Source organism: Anopheles coluzzii, chromosome 2 (assembly GCF_943734685.1).
Source record: "Anopheles coluzzii chromosome 2, AcolN3, whole genome shotgun sequence".
NCBI classification, from domain to species: Eukaryota; Metazoa; Arthropoda; class Insecta; order Diptera; family Culicidae; genus Anopheles; species Anopheles coluzzii.
Window position 1 is genome coordinate 7,803,218 of NC_064670.1, and position 20,505 is coordinate 7,823,722.

At 45.3% G+C, this 20,505-nt stretch overlaps 1 protein-coding gene across 5 annotated transcripts in view; it reads right to left on the reverse strand.

Moving 5' to 3' along the window:
* Positions 1–20,505, reverse strand: part of LOC120947721 (hemicentin-1) — a 117,834-nt gene that overhangs the window by 61,165 nt on the left and 36,164 nt on the right. For all 5 annotated transcript variants that reach the window (XM_040363325.2, XM_040363324.2, XM_040363322.2 and 2 more), the window contains one exon: positions 2,245–3,808. In XM_040363325.2, coding sequence (XP_040219259.2) covers positions 2,245–2,671 — 427 coding nt within the window. In that variant the 5' untranslated portion in view covers positions 2,672–3,808. The remainder of the gene's footprint in view (positions 1–2,244; positions 3,809–20,505) is intronic.

Sequence of the window (20,505 nt, forward strand, 5' to 3'; positions counted from 1 at the left end):
AAAAGAGACACGGCACGAGCCCCGGTGGAACGGCATGCGGCACGGGAAAATATTTCAATGTTAAGATTCGCACGCTCCCGGCATATGTGTTGGCATAAATCATAAAGTTTTTGGCTGCTCGCGCACGCAAAAACCACGCCACAATTTAAGCTAGCACAAGGGTGGGGTGAAAGAGAGCGCGGGATGGTTGATGTAGCGGCACCTTAGATTTACTGTTTACATCGGAGGTGTGCCCGCTTCTTCCGAGCGGGTTCCGTCACAAAACCGACGCTAAAATGTGGAAGATCTTTGTGGAAGAGCATCTGCGGCCGGTGGAACATGCGTGAGTATGTGTGTTTGTGTGTGTGGAACGATGCGCACACGGGTACACGGAACGAGCACCGAAAACTCATTAAATTGTTGTTGGAAGTTTGGTACAGAAATAGCGCAGAGAAAGATTTATGCCGCGCAGTTTGTGTTGCCCTCCCGATGGGGCTAAAAGGGTCCGCCCGCGTCTAATATATAAACTGGCCAAATCGAAATCAAGATCCTCGTTTGAGTGCGGCTCATGCGTGTGTGTATGTGTGCATGTTTTGGAAAAGGAAAATCTACATATTTATGAATCCAACTCGTTTTCCCCTCCCAGCAGGACGTGGGGCTCTTTCCATTGACCGTAACGAGTGAGGTGGAAATATATGTAAAAAAAAAACTATGCACGATTTTCCTTCCAAAGAACGAGAGAGCGTGTGTGTGTGTGTGATTGAAATGGTTAGCAATTTTTGGACATTTCCATACCAGTCACCTGTCACCGGCGCCTGCTAGCCGTTCTGTGTTTGACAGCTGTCACCACAAGGGATAAAAAAGGTTATCAAACGCCATTCAGTCGATATCATTTCCGATAGCCTTCCGAAAGCGCTGGCGCAAATGCTCATTATCTCGAGGTTTGCTAGCAAAGAAAAGATGCCCCAAGTTTTTGTCATGGGGGCCGCATTGTGTAACAGTGTGCTTGTTACAAAACATGCTGCGGCAGCTACTCCCTTTTTTAATGGTACAAAATGACACATACACAAAAAGCGCTCTGGCAACGGGCATTATCCTATGGCGCACCACATTAGCGTACGATCGGTATAATGCATCGTAATTTTCCGGCTGTTTTTGGTATGATGTTTTTTTTTGTCCCCTTTGACGCCATGTTGTCATGTGCGCCCCATGTACATACCGTCCATGCACAATTCCATCATTACCGGAGCAGCAAGTTTTGCAAATCTCATTCACCTCCCCAGCGTCTCGAGCCGCTCAACCGGAGCACAAATTGATTCTTGGAAAAGCCAAGCCAGCTTTTCCACCGATCTGGCTCGGGCGGGCGACTGGCGACAAAGTACAACCCAAAAAGCTTCCGATGTATATTGCGCAAAACGGCAAGAGAAAGCGAGTGAAAGGGAGAGTGGTCCCCGTGGGCGAAGTGCGAAATCAATGGCAGTCAAATCAATCAAATGATGACTGTGCCGTTGGCACATGTCGGAGCACCCGAGTGACAGACGGTGCAGAATTCATTTACTACTCGTCATCCCCACCCTTTTTTTTGCTTGTCCGTTAGGTACACTGTGTCCCCCTGTCTCTCCATCAGGGTGGGATTCCAGCACCCAAATGCCAATGTCAATAACAACGGAAGGCAAGAAATAAAAAGGCTAGCAAAAAAGGAAAACCTAATTCCCCCATTTGCAATTGGATATTGTTCCCGTTCCCGATTCTTGTTTGCGGGCAAAACGGGAGGATATTTCCAAATTTAATTGAACTTTTGTTGGAATGTCGTCGATACGTTGATCATCAGATTTCAATGTGCGAACCCCGTTCAAGCGCAGATATACTACCGCTCCCCCCCCCCCCCCCCCCCCCCACTAATGTGTTGCGAGGGACCGGAATAAGGGATCGTTTTTGGCGCATAAGATTTCCAAACATCCAAAGCAAAAGGGGCCAGAAAATGAAGCGGCCCATAAATCCTTCTCGCTCGACTCCTCCTGCCGCATCATGTCGTTACGGATGGAAAGTCACCGTGCCCTCCCCGAGGCGCAGGGTGATCCCATTTTCCGATCCGATCGAAATACCGATGCCTTTCGATTTCCTTTCCCTCTGCTCGGATGTCATTGAAAGACATTGACATTCCACGAATGCCTGCGAGCACGGCGGCGGCGCATTGCAATCCCGATCGGTCGCACATGTCTGTGCCTGTGGAGTGTGGTTGGGAAAATGTTGCCAACTACTTACTGTTTTTCTGGAACTGCTCCGTATCGTCACATCCGGTCTTTGTACAAAATCCAGCGCACAGCAGCAGGACGGCGGTCCAAAATAGCTGCGCCGAGATGTGCCGCCCCGGGCAGAGTCGGCCAACGGTGGGTTTGCTGCGGGTGCTGGCGCTGCTGCTACTGCTCGGGCACAGTGGCCACACCGGATCGGGTTGCACCGGTCGCTGCCGGCGACACTGCCACCGTCGCCCATCACCGTCGACACTACCACTGGAAGACTCCACGGTCGGTTCAAGCGCGGCCCGATCGGGCCGTAACGTTCTTCGGTAGCTTTTGCATTTGTGATGCTGCTGCTGTAAATCGAGCCGCTTGTGACATCGATACATCTTTAACCGTGATGGATCGGATTTTAACGAGCCGCCCGTTGCATCCCGCTCGGCGTTCGACATTATTATTCCTTCTGCCCTTTCTTCTAGTAACGTTTCGCTTCGTGTTGCTTCACTGGTTTTGGGTGGGCAGGAAACTAAGGGGGGGAGTAAAACCTCCCCCGGGGGAGTAAAGTGCGAAGTAAATCACTTAATGCCGAACCCTTGTCACCTTCTCCCTTGGGAACTTGCGGGAGCGCGCGCGCGCGAACGTGACACGCTTTTCTCCAACACTTTGATCATTCGAAATTTTCCGAACTATATTTCCACTTTATCGCTCACATCTGCGCGCTGGCGGAGGATTTTTACTGCCCGTTTAGCGGTGTGAAAATTCTACCAGCACCACACACAACATCATTTTCACTTACAACAACACAGACACACACGCACACATGCACTTTTACTAACGAGATTCTTTTATTTACGATCCTTTGCTCTTCGCACTCCGCTCTGCGTATTGGATTCGTTTGATATTATGCACTAATTTAATTTATGTGTACACTAACGAAACCCGCCCCCGTGGGACACACTGCTGCTTCTGGAGCGAATGCATTTTTCACGGAACACCCTATACGTCACTTTGTCGGATGCATCTTCACACACACACACACGCACACACTATCGCCCAACGAACGTGGGACCGCCAGCACACCGGCGACGAACGCGGGAACGGTGATCGCGGAACGATGTCGTGAACCATAAAAACGGAACAGCTGCCGGGAACATTTCGGTGCGCGTTTAGAGCAGGGGACGGTCTGAACGGATGCCGACGATCTTACGCACTTTCCTCGGCCCGCGATAACCGAGGAAACCGATGGAGTCCCCCTTGCGCTTCTGTCAAGCTCACACGCCGCTAATTAAGGTACGGCACGGAACGTGCGCACGAATGTTGGTTCCTGCCCGTTTCGCTGGCTATTAAAACTGTTGCTAATGACGCGTCCCGGTGTAGCACGAAACACACAGCGCGCCGATCGTGTACACTGTTTACTATTCGCGCAAGCGTTTGGGTAAGATTTGAAATTCTTGGCTCGCTCTAAAGCGTTGTTCTTTAACCGTCCATGGTGGCTTTCCCGTTCACACTGCTTCCGAGTAGAGCCCTGCTGCCCTGGTGAGTCACGCGCACGCTGAAACGATAGCTGAACCGGGCATGATTCCCAACACCTGTACCGAAGGAGAAAAGGGGAAAAAAGCAAAACGGGTAAATCATTAGTGGAGGGCGGTTAAATTGGCGGTTAGATGGTGGCATGATGATTAGTCACCTATGCGACGGCGACGGGTACAACGCAACCTTTGATCCCGGTTTTGTGCCCCTCGATAGAATCGGTTGGTTTGAACAGAGGGGTCCAGCAAATGGGTTACAATCACGATTTCGAAAAGCTGTGTCACGCGACACAGGTTAAAAAGGGCTTTGCTGGCACTACAGGAACAAACACCGAAAAACAAACTGATTTCCATCATTAGCTGCCGGTGATTGGGATGGGGATATAATGCGCCCGCTCCGTGCTTACTAACACATTCATGAGAAACAAATTAAACTGGCTGGGTGTGCCGTTTCGAGTGGGAATGATTGCTTGCTGGAACTAGCAAACTAAGTGTTTTTGGGGATGAGGTTTACTCGCTGTGATCTGTTTGTGCGTTTTAATCGCTTGCTGGATGTAGTGCACGGTTTGTTTGTTTTTTGTTTCGTTTTTGTGTGCGCATGGTGCACACGGGCAGATGGGATAGTTCCCACCGTAGGCTCATCAATCATGCACTGCTTGACTGTGCTTCCCGTGCGTGACGGATGGAGTTTTTGTCTCTTTCAGTGGCTTTTTATTATATTTATAATCTACTAATTGTTGTATGAAAAGCCAATAAAGAATTAATGTTACTTTATCCAAGATTGTAACAGAAGTGGTGATACAACGATCTGATAAAGCCTATCAAACATTGCATAGCTTATAATAATTCAAATCAAACCATTCCAACAATATTCTGATTGATGTGACATACATATTTTGAATTTTCTTTAAAATGCTTTAAATTCTGATCATTTTTTTTGCAACAACCCGCTGATGTTTAGATGTGCAATCGCTAAGGCTTGACCTACTTCAAAATTTGCGTTGATAACAAAAGTTTGATCTGAGATTGCTCATCAACATAATTTGATATACCGTGATAAAAAACCCAGCTAACTCCTGTTGGGGCCAAAGAACGCACAACGTCGAATACAACAAAACCCAGGACTACACTACCAAAAACTGCAAAAAAAGCATCTTATTGTTTGTGACTCAACAAACTCCTCAACATTAGTTTTACGCCTAATGCTCCTCTTTTTCAGCCTACAGACGTACAAAATCGCAAATAAAACGTTGACGCATTGGACAATAAAAACTTCAAATTAAATTTAATTATTTTCTGCAAAACCCCCCACTACAACATTTTATATTCTTTCCAACGAAAGGGAAGAATCTCATGCACCTTAACTGACACTTCAGCCGCTCCAGTTGGCTGGACTGATGCGCGGCTAGAACCGTTGTGGTGCCATTTCGCACTTCCTCCGCCACGGCCGAGCATTTCAGGCGCGTCCGATGACGAATGATGATGGTCGCATAATTGGTGTAAATTTGATTCATTTAACATTTTGTCCCCGTTTCAGTGGCGCCGCTGGATGCGCCTGATCCCATTACGGGCCGGAGCCGTGCAGTGGCGCGGTGTTTGTGGTGTAGTTTTGTGCAACAAAAAATGGGCGATCATAAGCCACCCGGGAGCGATGAATTGAGCAGCCCCGGATAGAGGCACAGAGCAAGCGAAAGCAGACGCCTATTCCGCTGACCTAGTTTCCGGGAACGAGCCGAGAGCAGGCGGGTATGATTGAATGGCGCAAGAGGAAAATCATATTTTTGCCAGCTTGTAGCCCATTGCGCGGTCGGTAGGACCTGCTAGTTTGGGGGGTAGACGAAAGAGGGGCGACGGAAGAAAAGAAAATTTTTATCACCGCCTTTTTGACGAGCTGAGGAGCGCATCGAACGAGCCGGAAGCTATTTGTTTCCTCGGTTTTACGTTCCCGCTTCCGGGAGCAGCCACTCCGGCTGCCTGCAGCGCACCAAATTCCACCCTTTCTTTTTTGTTATTGTCTGTAGCGCTTCCAACACTCGCTCCCATCGAAGACATCCGGGATCGATTCCAATCGGCTTCTTCACAGTCTCACTCAATATCGCATTCCGGGACCGGGGATCTTATTTTTGCAAAACTTTCCTTGCCCCATCCATGGTTTCCTTTTCTTCCCTTTAACCTTCTATTTTCCCGGAAAAAAGTCCCCAAAATGGACCGGTATCGATTGGAAGAAATTCAGCCGGAAATACCAGCTTCCCCGGCATGCCAGTTGGCGCTGCTGTTTTTGTTGAGAAGGATAACGATCGGTTTTTGTTCTGAATGTTGATGAGCTTCATTGAGGAAGCCCCATGCTTCGCGCACAAAATGCGGTGACCTTTCCGGGATGTTTTCGCCGCCTTTCGCAAGCAAACGCTCCGTGCGTCATGCGGCCACGCGCCCCTAAACACCGCCAGAGGAAGGAACGTGACATTTTGGCGATGGAATAAAAAGGTGCTACGTCATTACCGTTACGGCGCAGTACGGTACGGTGGGACAAATGACAGGCCATTACATTACATTGAAATGGCAACATTCAATCGGGCCCGCACGCTCGTTACGCGTTATGAATGAAACTTTCGTGCTGGAAAGCGATTGTAAAGTGTCATCAAAGCGCACGCCAGTTGGATTTTTTGACAAATTAAGTTCGAGTTCAGTTTGTTGTCATTTTGGCGTACTGTCTGCCCAGCCGCAATGTGCCGAATTTTGCAAACCATCAGAAATTAGTTTCATACCTTTCATACCCGTGCCCAGGTCAAGGCACATAATTAAAATTTGCGCTCTCTTTACTGCTGGCGCACCCGAAATGCCGAGCAAACAATACAAGCAATCGGTATCGAAAACTTTTGCCAAAACAGCAAGAATTCCAATTGCGCAAATGACTTTCTATGCTTCGCTCGCACGGGTGGAACGGGGACAGGGATTGCAGGTTCGGGCAGATTAATTACAGCGAACCCTTTTTTCGTTTGCAATTTGCGATCGAAAAGCTTGTAATTCATGTTTGTTTGTTTTTTTGTTTTTGCTGATGCTGAGGTGTTTCTTCACTGCTCTCTCGCTCGCTCGCTCGTTGCTCCCCTATTCTTGTATTGTTTTGAGAAAACCAACCCCCTTCGTTTACCCCTTTCGTTTCTCGCCACCCATTTCCCGTCTATTTGAAAGCAGTGAATTTATTTCATCTCTTATTTCACCTGACTCGACACGAGTCAACACTGATTAGCGGATGCTGGCGGAAACTTTACCTTTTCGAGCAGTAAATAGTCCTATCTCGCGGGAAGGGGATACCCGTGCGGGGTGCATTTGTTGGCAAGGGATGGAAATTCTTGGGCAGGTAATTTCTTTGCTAGGTATAGGGAGTTTTTTTTCGCGTGGAAAAGGTTTCAACTTCTGTCTGTTTTCAATCTGATTGGAAAAATTGTAATCAAAGGCTCATTTCCGGTTGATGAAGCTTTTGGAGGTAGGATCTGTTTCCCCCCATTACAACCCCGTGATTAACAGCGAGAAAGTTAATTTGGCTCGATTCGAGGGTTAGAGCGACTTTTCAACCCATGTTTGGTGTACAAACGATATTGTGGCCTACAAATGTTACTGTTTTTTGTATGCAGAGACGGTTACTTTCTTTTGGGAGAGAGAGTATTTACGAGCGGAAAAAGCTATTCCGTACAACGCTCCGTTCCACTGTTCGTTGAGTGCGAAGAAGGGTGAATGGCAAGATTTGTTGCCTGGTGTAATTTGTACCGCTGTCTGATTTTAATTGGCATTGATCGTTCTATGTTTGTTTTTCTCATGGTAATGAAACAACGCATTTTTCCACCACATTGCTTTTCGTGTTCCCTTAGTTCCTCTTTTCAATGATTTACGTATCATCCTATTTTGAAATTACCTGCATTCCCATCTGCATACGACGTACCTGAATCGGAAACCTATACCAGGTAGCGGATGCATGCTCTTAATTAGCACACAGCGTTGATCCGATCGTAAACAGTCTGTGACAGGCAACTGAGCGTGGCAAGTGTCGCTAGCGTAATCTCTGGCTCGCTGAGCATATACAACCAAATGCATTGCTTGCCGGCTGCACCGCTAGAGCTCCGGTCGAAATCATAGTACACACTCACACAAACACGTGTACTATGACAGCAACACACCGACGCCTACCGGATCTTTCCTTAATGCCGATCCATCGTCACTAGCGAACGACGCGTCCTAACCCCTCCGCGAGGCTTATCGTTTCACTTGACATCGAGCGGCCGGGCCGGGGCCGATAGCCTTTGAGCCATTTGAAAAGCAATAAGGAAGCACACCGCAAATGTGCATCCATCCGGCTGGGACTGGGGGTTTTGCATCGCACCATGACAAATGAATGCCGCAGCGGTGCATCATCATCAGCGGTGCAATATCGCGCGCCCGACCTGCATTTGCTGCAGATTAAGCCCGGACCGACTCAGCGTGATTTCTTGTGCCGCAGCGGTGAATTATCGAGTCCGGCTATGACTTTGAGCGAGTGCTCGCGATGGGAAGGCAGTGGGAAGTGACTGGGTGCTGATGTAGCGCAAGCGAAAGAAGAAGGAAGTAAAAGATTGACCAGCGGTTAGAGAATCATTCATTCGAACGAAAGCAGGGCAATGCACTTGGGGCAAGATTTATCGCGAGGTGGTTATACAAATTACGCAGATTGTGTCGAACACAACGAAAAGTGAACTTCTGAATTAAATGTTTAGTGGTTTTTGGATTTCGAAACGCTTTGTTGTAACTTTTATATTAGATAGTTGGATCAAATGAAAAAGTTATTACTCAGCCAATTGTATGCAAAACACTTCAGCAACTGGAGCTAGTACAGATTATCGCCAATCAATTGTTGTGGTTGTTAAACAGGCAATGACTCTCTTATTTATCTTTTACGCTTCTACCAATCTGTTCGAGATCTACAATGGTCCAGGATTTTGGTTTTATTTAACTGGATTTTTAAATTCTTCAACAAAGAAATACATAAGCAAGACGCATATTGATGCTCTCTTTAAATTAAATACAAATTCCTTCGCTCCTCAGCTCCATTCCTATTTACGTCCCTTCTCGTCGTCTCCGCGACAGACCACCCATTTTTATCCCCTCCCGCCGTTCTGTTTTTGGTCAGAGAGATCCATTTTTGAGAGCTTGCGCAGCATTTAATGAAGCTCATGATTTGTTCGACTACCACGTCCCCTTGTCCAGTTTTCGCTCTCGTCTTTCTGAGTCCTTGTCTCTATCATCAACCTCCCATCCTTAACACTTCCTTCTTCCTTAGTTTGTAAGACATATTATTGTGAAACCCTAGGCGGCTGACAATATGAAATAAATAATAATAATAATAATAATAATAATAATAATACCTAAACGGATGTCAATTCTCTAATGACACACGTTTACATGCATTTGTTCCCCGGCAGGACTCATAATTGCATTTAATTTACATTGTTGTTCGTACATTGTTCATAAATATCATAACAACCCGTTAAACGGTCGACTCTTGCCCGTATGATCGCTCACAGCATCACCAAAGCTCTCGCCCCAAAGCTGACAGCCAAGAGAGTAATAATGAAACACCCAACGCTGCTGGGTAAAACCACATCAGCTCACAATTGCCCGAACTGTTTTCTGGGAAGCTGAGAGCTTCATGGCTTAATTATTGAACCACTGCTTCTGCCCTCCCCAACCGGGCTGGGAATGATTGGCGAGACGTGTGAACAATAATTGCGTTAGTGAGCGAAGACACAAAGCACCGAACCGCTTGCACATACTGTGCCTCTGCAGCGAATGCAATGTCTTGGCCACCAGCGGCTCAGCATACACATAAATTGTGATTAATGTATTTAAGCGGTGCATATGCTGCGCTTCCCTAACGAGCGCCATACACTCAGTAAGCGCCCGTACATATATGTGTCAAAACAATATTTTACCAATCATCAGCCTCATCGTTTTCGCGCCCCGGTTTCCGAAAGTAGGCGTGAGCATGAGCGGCCACAGCGTCAGTGTGGGGTTTGAGGTGCGAAAGTCAAACTGCCCCAAACTGCTTCCCCTTGGGAGATGGTCGATCTCCGCCTATCAACCGCTTACAAATCAGCCGGATTGAGCACGCTCGCAGAGGAACAATTCAATTGAGTGTCGATGCAACTTGTGAAACGCTTCGCATTGTGCACAACCCGTCGGTCGCTGTCAGCTGTCAACTATTTGCATATCGCACAGTTGCACACAACCAACGGTGGGGCCCGTTGTACCGCAAGTGTTGATGATAAATAAAAATTAATTAAACACGCGTATTTACTGCACTGGGACAGCTTCGGTGGTGGTAGTGGTGGACTGGGACGATGGAGCCTGGGTTCATCAGCTGCATCTGCAATCATTTAGCACGCGCCAATCTTTTATTAAGATTGATGCAATCGCGCACCAGCAGCTAGCGCGCGTGATGGTTCGATTGCATAAACCCAGCTTTCGGCTAACGGCTTGGCTTGGTGACATTGACCGCATGCTATCGATCGTGCCCATGATGATTGTGGTGAAGGACATGTAGCTACTTCAGACAACACCCACTCAGGATTACCTACCGCCGCACTGTCGCAGTACGGGCAATTTGGGCGAATAAGTATCAAATAACGCTCGCCGCGGTGACTCGGTCGACAGGCCAATGTCTGGTCCTGTCCATCTACGCGAAACGAGATGACCAGCGCGTGCACAGTGCGGACAAGAACGAAGGCGAGGTACTAAATAATCCTATTTCATTCTGTTTTTTATGCGGCTTTCCCCCTTTTCCCATTACCCTTCATCGAGTTCCAACGCACCATAAACCATGTAAGCGCTGGAAGACAATTTTCCGCTAGATCCCGTGCCGGAGCGAAGCATAGCGCACAGGAAATCCAATCCGCGGGTAATGGATCATCGTGAGAATTGATCAGCGAGCTGCACCCGCCGATGACGTATTCAGCTCTAGCGCACCCCGACAATGATGGTGACTGCGACCGCGAAGAATGTTCTTTGTGTGCTGGGTTGCGACACTACGGAGCGGAATATTATTAGCCAAATCATTTGACTGCTCCAGCGGCGTTGGGTCCAATCGATGGTGCCACTGCGAGGAATATTTCTCGATGCTAAAGCCGGACTAACATAGAGCAAGCAAGCAAATATAACATGCATGCCCATTCATCTCCTGTGCGGCACCATGTGATGGCCATCTGCTTCGGCAGCATAAAATGTAATAAACATGCGGCACAGCGTGCCGTGCAATCGGAACGCCCTGAACGTACACCAGTTTCCGAGGCCATAGATGACCTTTTTCCCACACGGGACTCTTAATTACTTTTTGTTTCAATTTTGTGTCAATTGTGTATGCATCCATTCGCTGCGAGTGTGTCATACTGGCGAGGGGGCAAAGGCTCAAACCAATCGTTGTATTGTGCGGTTTGAGAATGAGAAAGAAGGTGAAACAGTTTAGGTAGTACATTTGCTTTATGCTGAAATTACATTTCATACTTGATGGCTGATATTTTTACGGATTTGTTTCACTATCTTTTTGATATTTAATTAAATTTGTAACACAACCATAAGATAGTAAAGCAGGGTAAAGTACATGTGTGGTAGTGGCTACTTCCAATAATAATATAATAATGAATGCTCTTCGACGCTTGATGCTCGAAGGCATGCTAATGAAAGCTCTACACAAAAGTTACTTTTTTCTTTGAAAAGAACAAACTGCATTATCAACCAATTGGTGTTATTTTTCGCTCTTGCTGTGTTGGCTCCGTGTCACTGTACGCATGATCAAATTGTCACACCTCAAAAAGCGTAACCAAGCGTAAGTGCATTAATTAAAAACGGTAAATTGAAATCAAATAAAATGATATTCCATCCTTTCCTACACGTCGACGGCTGACATGAATTTCGCTCAAATTGGTATATCTGTCGATCAAAATCATCGTACCATCAATTAAATTGAATCGTTTTATAACACACAATAAGCATTCACTCTGTCAGGAATTATATACACTTCAAACGAAAATTTTCAAACGCTTTTTGGTGAAAATATATGAAGGGTTATAGATTCGCGAGAAAAAAAATCAGAAGGACTTTTGGAAGAGTCAATATTGCAATAAATCGTATTGATTGTAATGAAAATATTACGTGCCACCAGCATTGAAATGTTTTTACAGAAAAATTATTTTATGTTTCGATTATTGCTTGTTGTTCCGTTCAGATGGTTTAAACAATAACCATCACATTCCTGTTTATATTTAATTATTTAGCCAAAGTTCGAACGAGCATAAGTTCTAAAAAATATTACAAGAGTAAATTTCACAGGAAAAAAGTAATACGCACAAAATTACTGCATTCTTGATTCAGTGACACGTGAGAATGGACATTCTGGTTTTAATTTGTTCATCAATATATGAATTTTGCTTTGTTTAATGATGCCTAAAGAATTTACGGCACGTTCTATTAAGAGAGGATTTAAGCTAGTCATCCCTTCTTAAAACAGCTTGCCAAGCAGATGCGCTGCATTTTCCTATCCGGAAAGCAGCGTAGCCACATTCTGAATAAAAAAGATAAATTCAACCATTCCGACAAGTCCTCGAGTGTTGCAAGGAAAATTAAAAGTATTACCGCTTCTGCCACTGACAACGTTACCAGCACGTCAGACAATACCTGAGGGTCGAGTGGTACGCCGAATAGAAGACCTAAACGAATAACCTAACGAAAAACCTTCCCAAAAAAAGTCTGAGTTCATAATTATGGGGGTTCGTTTATAACAGCATGTCTTCCAGCACCGTGCACCAAACCCGGCAATTACCGTGGTCAACTGCAGTGAAGATCGCCCGTCAGTGCAAGCGAGCATTGGGTCATCGCAAGGGAAAAATTATTCACCCTCACTGACAACAGCGAACCATTGTGGTGGTAATGGCCATGGTAACGGAAAGAGGAAAATGCAGCTCGGAGGGAAAAAAATATTAAACGCTTCCTTGCTACTGCAGCTATAGCTACCCGTGGGCCACAACTACTAGCTGCGCTGAAGCTGGACTGCAACTGCTAGTGTGGTGTAACCCGTGTTCTAATTTTAATTAAAAATTGAATTTGAAACGGAACAGCTATTGCTCTAGGGACTCTCTGGTGTGCACTGCTTCCCGTGTCCCGACCAGTGCTCGTTGTTTAGTGTCGGTTCAGCGTTGGATTCATATTTTTCGCTAAATTCTGCATGCTGGGTGTAACCAGTGTAGATGGCTCGCAGCACAGGGATGACGTTGATGTGCAGCAAGAGCATAACTTGTCCCATCGGACACAACGTAGCAGCATCTGTAGCGTGTCTGACAATTTTAATTAATTGACTGAAAACAGGAATGAAAACATCCGGTTTGGGGCGGAAAGTAAACCAAACGAGTTAACCAGAGAGCGGAAAAGTGGAATGTTTCTATCAACTTGCATCGTATAGTTGTAATCATCAATCGGCTTAATTCTATTCAGTGTAGTGCAACGGGTGGCAAACAATGTTTCAGTCTAGTCGATATATTATTTACCGATGCAAGCGATCGGTTTGCTTCGCCGAGAAATACCTCTCTTCTTTCCAGCCTTCAACGCATTCTGTTACATGACATATTGATTGGACTCAAACAACGGCGCTACCACGCCCCTGCAAGATTGAAACTTGCTATGCAAAACCTGTTCACCACCAGCTGACAATAGAAACACGCATTAATCAAAACAAATTGACAGATTTGACGTAATTACGTTTTCATACGATATCATTACGCGTCATTATGCGATCGTGATTGCTTTCCATCGCTTGTCTATCACTACGGCAGCGCTCCTTTATCACCCGCGACCCGGACAGGAGGATGAAAGACAACATGGCTACATGCTGCACACGAACGCGCCAACGATGAACCCTGTACGCGCTGGATGTGGCCCGCTCGCCCTCGGGCGGGTAGCGGGCAGGGAGCGATTTATTATTTATTGTCCCAGTGTCAAGAAGTTTCATGACGCTCCATACACTTCTGTTCCATCGCCCGAAATTTGGCAAATCGATCTTTGCTTTTGCGCTGGTGGTGGGTATTGTTGTACCACGTCGTCATCATGGCCAGTCAGTCAGCTGGAACAGTGTCACGCACTGTGTTCGACGGCAGAGCCTCAAAGCCGCTGATAAATTGCCATCGGACGAGACTGGCGTTGTAAATCAGATTCCATCGCGCCCTCGGACCGCGTCTGGTACAATGCGGTCGTCGTTGTCGCCACCTGACGGATGATGCTGATGAAGTCGAGCTCGAACCGGTTGTAGGCTCGATTGGTCCTTGGGAATGATTATCCAGAGCGAGGGAAGAAGCCCGCTTATTGTGGGACTGTCGCTCACATGTGAACTTCTTGCGCTAAGGTCTCGTGGAATAGAACAACCTTCACCGGCATTGAGCCACACCCGCTTTCGGCGTTTGACATGGCGGACAGCTTGTGGACCCTCGCTCTGGGCCTACTTTCAAGCTGGCCAACGACTCCTTTGTCTCTTTGTTCGTACAATAGTGGAACCCTTCCCAGTGCATGATCGAAACACTGGGAAGCACGTTGACAGCTACTTCATTTCCGCCATCAATTTCAGACCACGGTCGCGAAAGCGTCATGTGTTTGAGCCCCGCGCCACATTGATCCTGCCACGAACGGGTGCTATAAATCGATGGGCACTGCAATCGTGCCTCGAATGGATTATTCGGTTGGGTACAACATGGCGACCAACACATTCCCGGTGTCGATTGCCATCGCGTGTGTCGGTGGTGAACCGTACCAACCTGGGGTTCGTCAAATGGGTTGAAATTTTAAAACTAATTGAATTTCTTCCAAAACGACACGATTGCTCTTTGACGCACGGCTATTGTGTCAAATCGAATAACATCTGCCATTCAACTTCACCCAGGCCGCAGAGAAATGTTATTAAAAGTGACTCAATATACCGTCCATTAACGTCTAAATGAAGGATTGATGATGATGTGTCGACCTGCCAGGGTAATGCGTTATGCTCTGTGACGTTTGTTTAAATAATCAATTAAAGAATGAACGCGCTTTTCGAAATCAGAGTGGGGCGGAACTAACAGGGTATGATTAAAATAAGATTGCCTTTGAGTTCCTCAATGATTGGAAAAATACAGGTAACTTATTCCATTTTTTCCACTCACCTTCAAATAATGTTTTAACAATTAGTTCTAAAACTTGGATCAAAAGGACCAGTCAGTCAGGCATGAAAAGTGTTTGTTTGAATAGTTTCCATGTTCAAAGTCTTCCAATGTTCGATCGTAAAACGAATTTTCCGGAAAAAATACACCAACTTTTCTTTCCCTTTGTACTATGGCGTGCCGTGCTATCTAGTTTCCGAAAAGTTGTACCCTACTATGCTTCCCTTGGAACAGCAGAAACTACTCCCGCTGGATAATTAAAAAACAATTTCATCCCTAAACATCGGCCCCTGGTAGTGGGCTTGGTGCTCTCGTGACGACAATTAAATTACAGCACGGTGCTCGTTTGTTGAACAGTTTGTCCTTACCACCAGTTTACAGCTGGTCGAATGAAACAAAACCATTTCGAAACAGGGAAACGTTAAATGCTGGTACAAGTACGAGAAGAGACTAAAGCATCAAACACGCTCTAGGTAAATGAAACTTTTTCAACTCTTATCACACTTGGCAATCGTTTTTAATCGTTTATGTTATGTTTGATTGTGAACGACAAACTTAGTTGTGCTATTGGAGTGATTTGTGTAAAAAACATTAAACTTAATTAATAACAATAACAAATAGTATTCAAAAACTTGTTTCTGTTCCGATAGCTTAATGTACCACAACATCTAATTAGCGTTAAAGGCTATTATCGTTATTGAAAATCGGAGACGAATTAATATGTCATATCATCTCATCGAGGTTTATCAGCAAACATACATACAACTACACAAAAAACAAACTTTCTCTTTTACTCTTCCCTTGTATGAATCATCTATTATTCACCTTATCGCTATCCCACATAGCAAAACCAGGAGAAACAAATCTTCTCCTCACGGTACAAATTCCCCGATTGCCGATTGGAGTAGATTATTTGAACGCCCTGGGGGCATTTTGGCACTCTATTCATTAGGAAGCACCCAATTTAGCGCCCCGCCACACATACAGGCATACACAAGTGCACAAAACCGCCACCGCACACAGTAGCCGGTAATAGAAAACAAATGGTTCTCGGGTTGGAAGACAGCAATCTCACGAAGATGAGAACACTCAGAGTAACCAGCAAATTCAACCTTCCCTCCCTTGCACACACATTCACGATTTAGAAGATTAGTATGTCAATGGATGCCGCTAGGTCCGAAAATTGGTGGCCTATGCGGAGAAATCGGTCTCATCTTCTCCAAAAATCCCACTTCAACTGTCCGCCGTACACGACAATTCTGTATCTAGCCAGAATCCGAAGGCTTCAATTCCTGCTGGGAGCTTCCGGTACGTCCTTGGACGATGACGACGACATCGCCGACTGGCGGTTGTTAGATAAATTAAGTTTTGAAATTGAATTATCTTCTCCGTATAAATACTTTCCCCACGTGTAGGTTTTCGGCTTACCGAGATGGGTAAGGAAGACAGTCCCGACACACTACTCTCTCCACAATCTCCATGACCTACCGTCTCGCTTGGCAACCTTCGAGCATGCGAAACAGCCTGAGGCAAGGCTTCTTCTGTCATCGACTACTCTAGCGTCACTTCCGGTTTTCTTCAATCGGGAGAATTGATCCGATCGATAGGCGGAAATAATCAGAAACTCTAAGGACGCAGAGAGGTGTACGGGATCGGTGCTCAAGGGTGCGTGGGCAGGAAATATGGATGCTCTAGCAGCAAGCTCAAAACTTTTCGTCCTCTCTACTGACCCTTCCCCTGACACTTGGTACGAAAGTCACAATGTGGCTATCGAATTTCTGCAAGGACGAACACTCTCTTACTGCTCGCATCACTGGCCTTGGTTGCTTGGCACTTCGGTTTATGTGGCTGGCCAATCGAGTCTTCCTCCCCGTTCCATATAACTGCTCTAGTGCGGACGTTCATGCAGAGAGTTTTGAACATTTAGTCCTCGCTCAACTACCCAAGACTGCATAGATTCCACCTACCATAGAATTCCTTTCTAGTGTGTATGGGGCATATCGGATGCTTCAATCTACTCTCGGAACGACCAGACCAGAATCCCATTGGATTAGTAATGCCGGGCCGAGACTTTGGGGCGCACGGTACTTGGGGTCGAACGATCGGAATGCGAAAATCACATTATTGAATGTATCCACAGCTTCATATGCCTGAAACATTTTCATTATCATGGAGGATTTAATATATTCAGTTTTTTCTCCTTTTATATCTTCTCTATTCTTTCTCTCTCGCTCTCTTGCTCTCTCTCTCTTTTCTTTCTATTTATATTTATACTGTCGGAACGTATACAAGAAACGGTTGTATCAAGATTTCAATCACAGGATAAGCGATCGATCGCGCTCTGGCAAAAGAAGCATATTTCTCGAGGCGCAACCATAATCAGTGGTACCCCAAAAATACATTAAATAGTTTATTCAGCGATACTGTTTCTCATGTTAATCCTACCAAAAAGAAAAACAACTTTCAAACGTGTAAAGAATTCCTGTCGCTAAAACTTGTACCCAAGCAATTCGAGCGCACGTACGCTTACCTGCACCAATCAGCTAGTAGATCGTTGTATCATCCAATCAGGTTGAGGAAAGTTCAAAAGAGCCTGTCTATTAGAATAATTCTTAACTTCATAACGTTTCCCCGGCAACATGCAGCAATTACAATCGAGCATAACGTTCACTGCATGTCGATATTCTCGGGAGAAATGCTCTTCCGCCTTGCTCGTTTATGTCTTTCAAGAGCGTCTGGCAAATCTGATTACGATTACGTGCCCGGTGCAGTAGGGAGCTTGCTGCATCTGAAAATCTGGCTGCAATCTAGCGTGGAACTATAACTAATTTCAACTCGCCTGGAAGTGATTTCCCTCCGAGCGGTCCTGGTTGGAGATGTTCTGCAGGGATTTTCTGAAATAAAACGCTCCTGCTTCCTGGGATTTTGCCTTTCTGCTAAACGAAACCCTTTTATCTGTCCATCGGATTGAACCGAAAGAGCTTTTCAATTAATATTAACTAAATCCCTTCAGCCTAGTATTTTTTTGCCCCTTCTATCTCTTTCTTCCTGTTGTGCAATACACTACTAAGGTACGCTGGACCGGTTCTAGTCGGTTTTGTAAAAGTGCGTTGATAAAGCTGATACATTTTACCTCAGCATCTGGCAGGTGGACCACTGGGTCGATGAGTTGTGTAGGCAAATGAAATTTATTTATTAAAAGGCAATTTGCATAATCCTTCCAGACCCGGTTCCAGCAATGTGGATCAAAGTTCCGGAGGGAAGATGGCTGTGTCAATATTTCTCATCACGTCGACGAACAATCAACACTTTACGTGAAACAGTTTTTTTGTTTGTTTTGTTTTTGTTTTGATGGATTAAACAATACACAGTAAGGCTGGTTGAGGCATACCTTGGGACAGGGAGAGCATTGGGAGGTGTTTCTCTTGTGGCAACACCAGTTGTTTACACTCCAAACATACTGGGTCTTACTCAGGCTGGAAATGGATCTTTCTGCTTCGTACGATCCCATCAAGACACCAACAGGTTTCCAATAATATCCACCCAGGCGAGCAAACACAAAACATCAATCAACTACGGCGCATAAAAGCAGGTCACCATCCGTAGCAACAAACACTTTAGCGATAATCCTGCCCCTTCAGGAAGATTTAAAGCGCTCCCTGTTTGAGGTCAGGTCAGTTGTTGTGTCTCTGTTCTGCCAAAAGCAGCACTTTAATCAACAGAGGTTTTGTGATTGCTAATCCTTTCAATTCAATGTACCCCTTTCTTGTATTTCCCACCGGATTAAAGCACTACGATTTCGAACAATTCGCCAAGTGCTCATACCTACACCGCCAGTTTCATCCGTCTATTGAGCAGTTGTCGCATTTGTGATAAAAATGAATTTTTAAGTGTTCAATCTTAAACCCCTTTTTGTCCCTGCGTTTCTACGGTCGGTGGAGGCTTCAGCATTTTGAAGTATCCTTTAGGAAAATCCCCTTCTTGGGTGAGAGTTTTTTTTTGTGTGCTATAGCGTAGAAAGACACTGCATGCAAGCACCGTTGCCTTAAAATTTTGTGCACGAAGAAAACACCCGAGGCAATCGTTCTCCGGCTCTCGGTTTCGCTCACTACAAGCGAGGACGGTTGAAAGTGGCCAGTGAAATATCATGAACGTGACGAAGAATGGCTCCAAAACGTCTCTCTTGGAGTAGTATGGTGCTCAAAGTGCAATACACCTTCACACAAGCACGTCTGTGTGAGAACCGTGAAGGAATCTATTATTTTTTACTCGTGGAGAACGGAAATGAAATAACAACTGCAGGGTATCTACGATACAATGGCGATAGCACGTCCCCTTGAGGGATATGCTGGTTTACCGAGTGGCTTGCGTTGTCGGTCAGTGCCAATAAAGAAAGCCACAAGAGAATAAGCTCGTCGTGAATCTTCCGGGTCTTTGTAGCTGACTACCGAAAATAAGATGAGTTTATGGAAATTAAATATATATAAATAAGTAATCAGTTTGGTGTGCAGCTGAACCCAGTTGCTAGGCCGACTGCAATAAAGTTGCAATAAAAATATAATTGTCAGAAAATATAACCTTGTCACTCCAAATAACCTAAAAATTTGTGTGAGTGCTCTTTTAGAAATTCAAATCAAGTCCATAACGACGATTATTCGATTAGCCTATGCAATCCTCATTATGCAGATCAACTTTCGAACGCTAAAGTGCCAAAGTCTAGGTGTTAGGCATACGTGAGGAAGAAAGAGCGGAATAGTGCTAGTACGGGCGAACCTTTTTTACGCTACCGTTTCAATTGCTTCCGATTGTCATGTCCTGTGCAGACAAAAGCTATTGATTGTTTGAGACGTACGATACGAAGCTTGGATGTATCTGTACTGTACTTCTTGCTTCGTATGGATAGAGGTAGGTCAAACCATAACGAGATGAATTGAGCGAGTCTCGTTACATACTATTTCGTGTGACTCGAGGCAATTATTTTTTCGGTCCTTCGGTTCGAAACAGAAACTTGCAGTCATTGCAGTCACCTTGCAGTCACTTGGCATTGAGTAATATCCTACATTGTATATTGTGTCATCTCAAACACATTTACACTTATGCGTTAATTTGTGTCGCACAAAAACACTATTTCATTTGACACTGTATTCATATTCAATCCGTCGTAAAAATCCTCGCTAAACTAAGCATAAGTAGAGACGGAAATTTAAAATAATGCTACTGGTGGATCATTTCCACGAGTGCCAATTATTTTTGTCGTGTAAGGGTACCGTGAACCAGTAGAAGAAGCCAAGTGAGTTCCTGCTCTCATAACATACCCTTGTCGCTCGTTACATACTATTTCGTGTGACTCGAGGTAATTATTTTTTCGGTCCTACGGTTCGAAACAGAAGCTTACAGTCATTGCAGTCATCTTGCAGTCACTTAGCATTGAGTAATATCCTACATTGTATATTGTGTCATCTCAAACACATTTACACTTATGCGTTAATTTGTGTCGCACAAAAACACTATTTCATTTGACACTGTATTCATATTCAATCCGTCGTAAAAATCCTC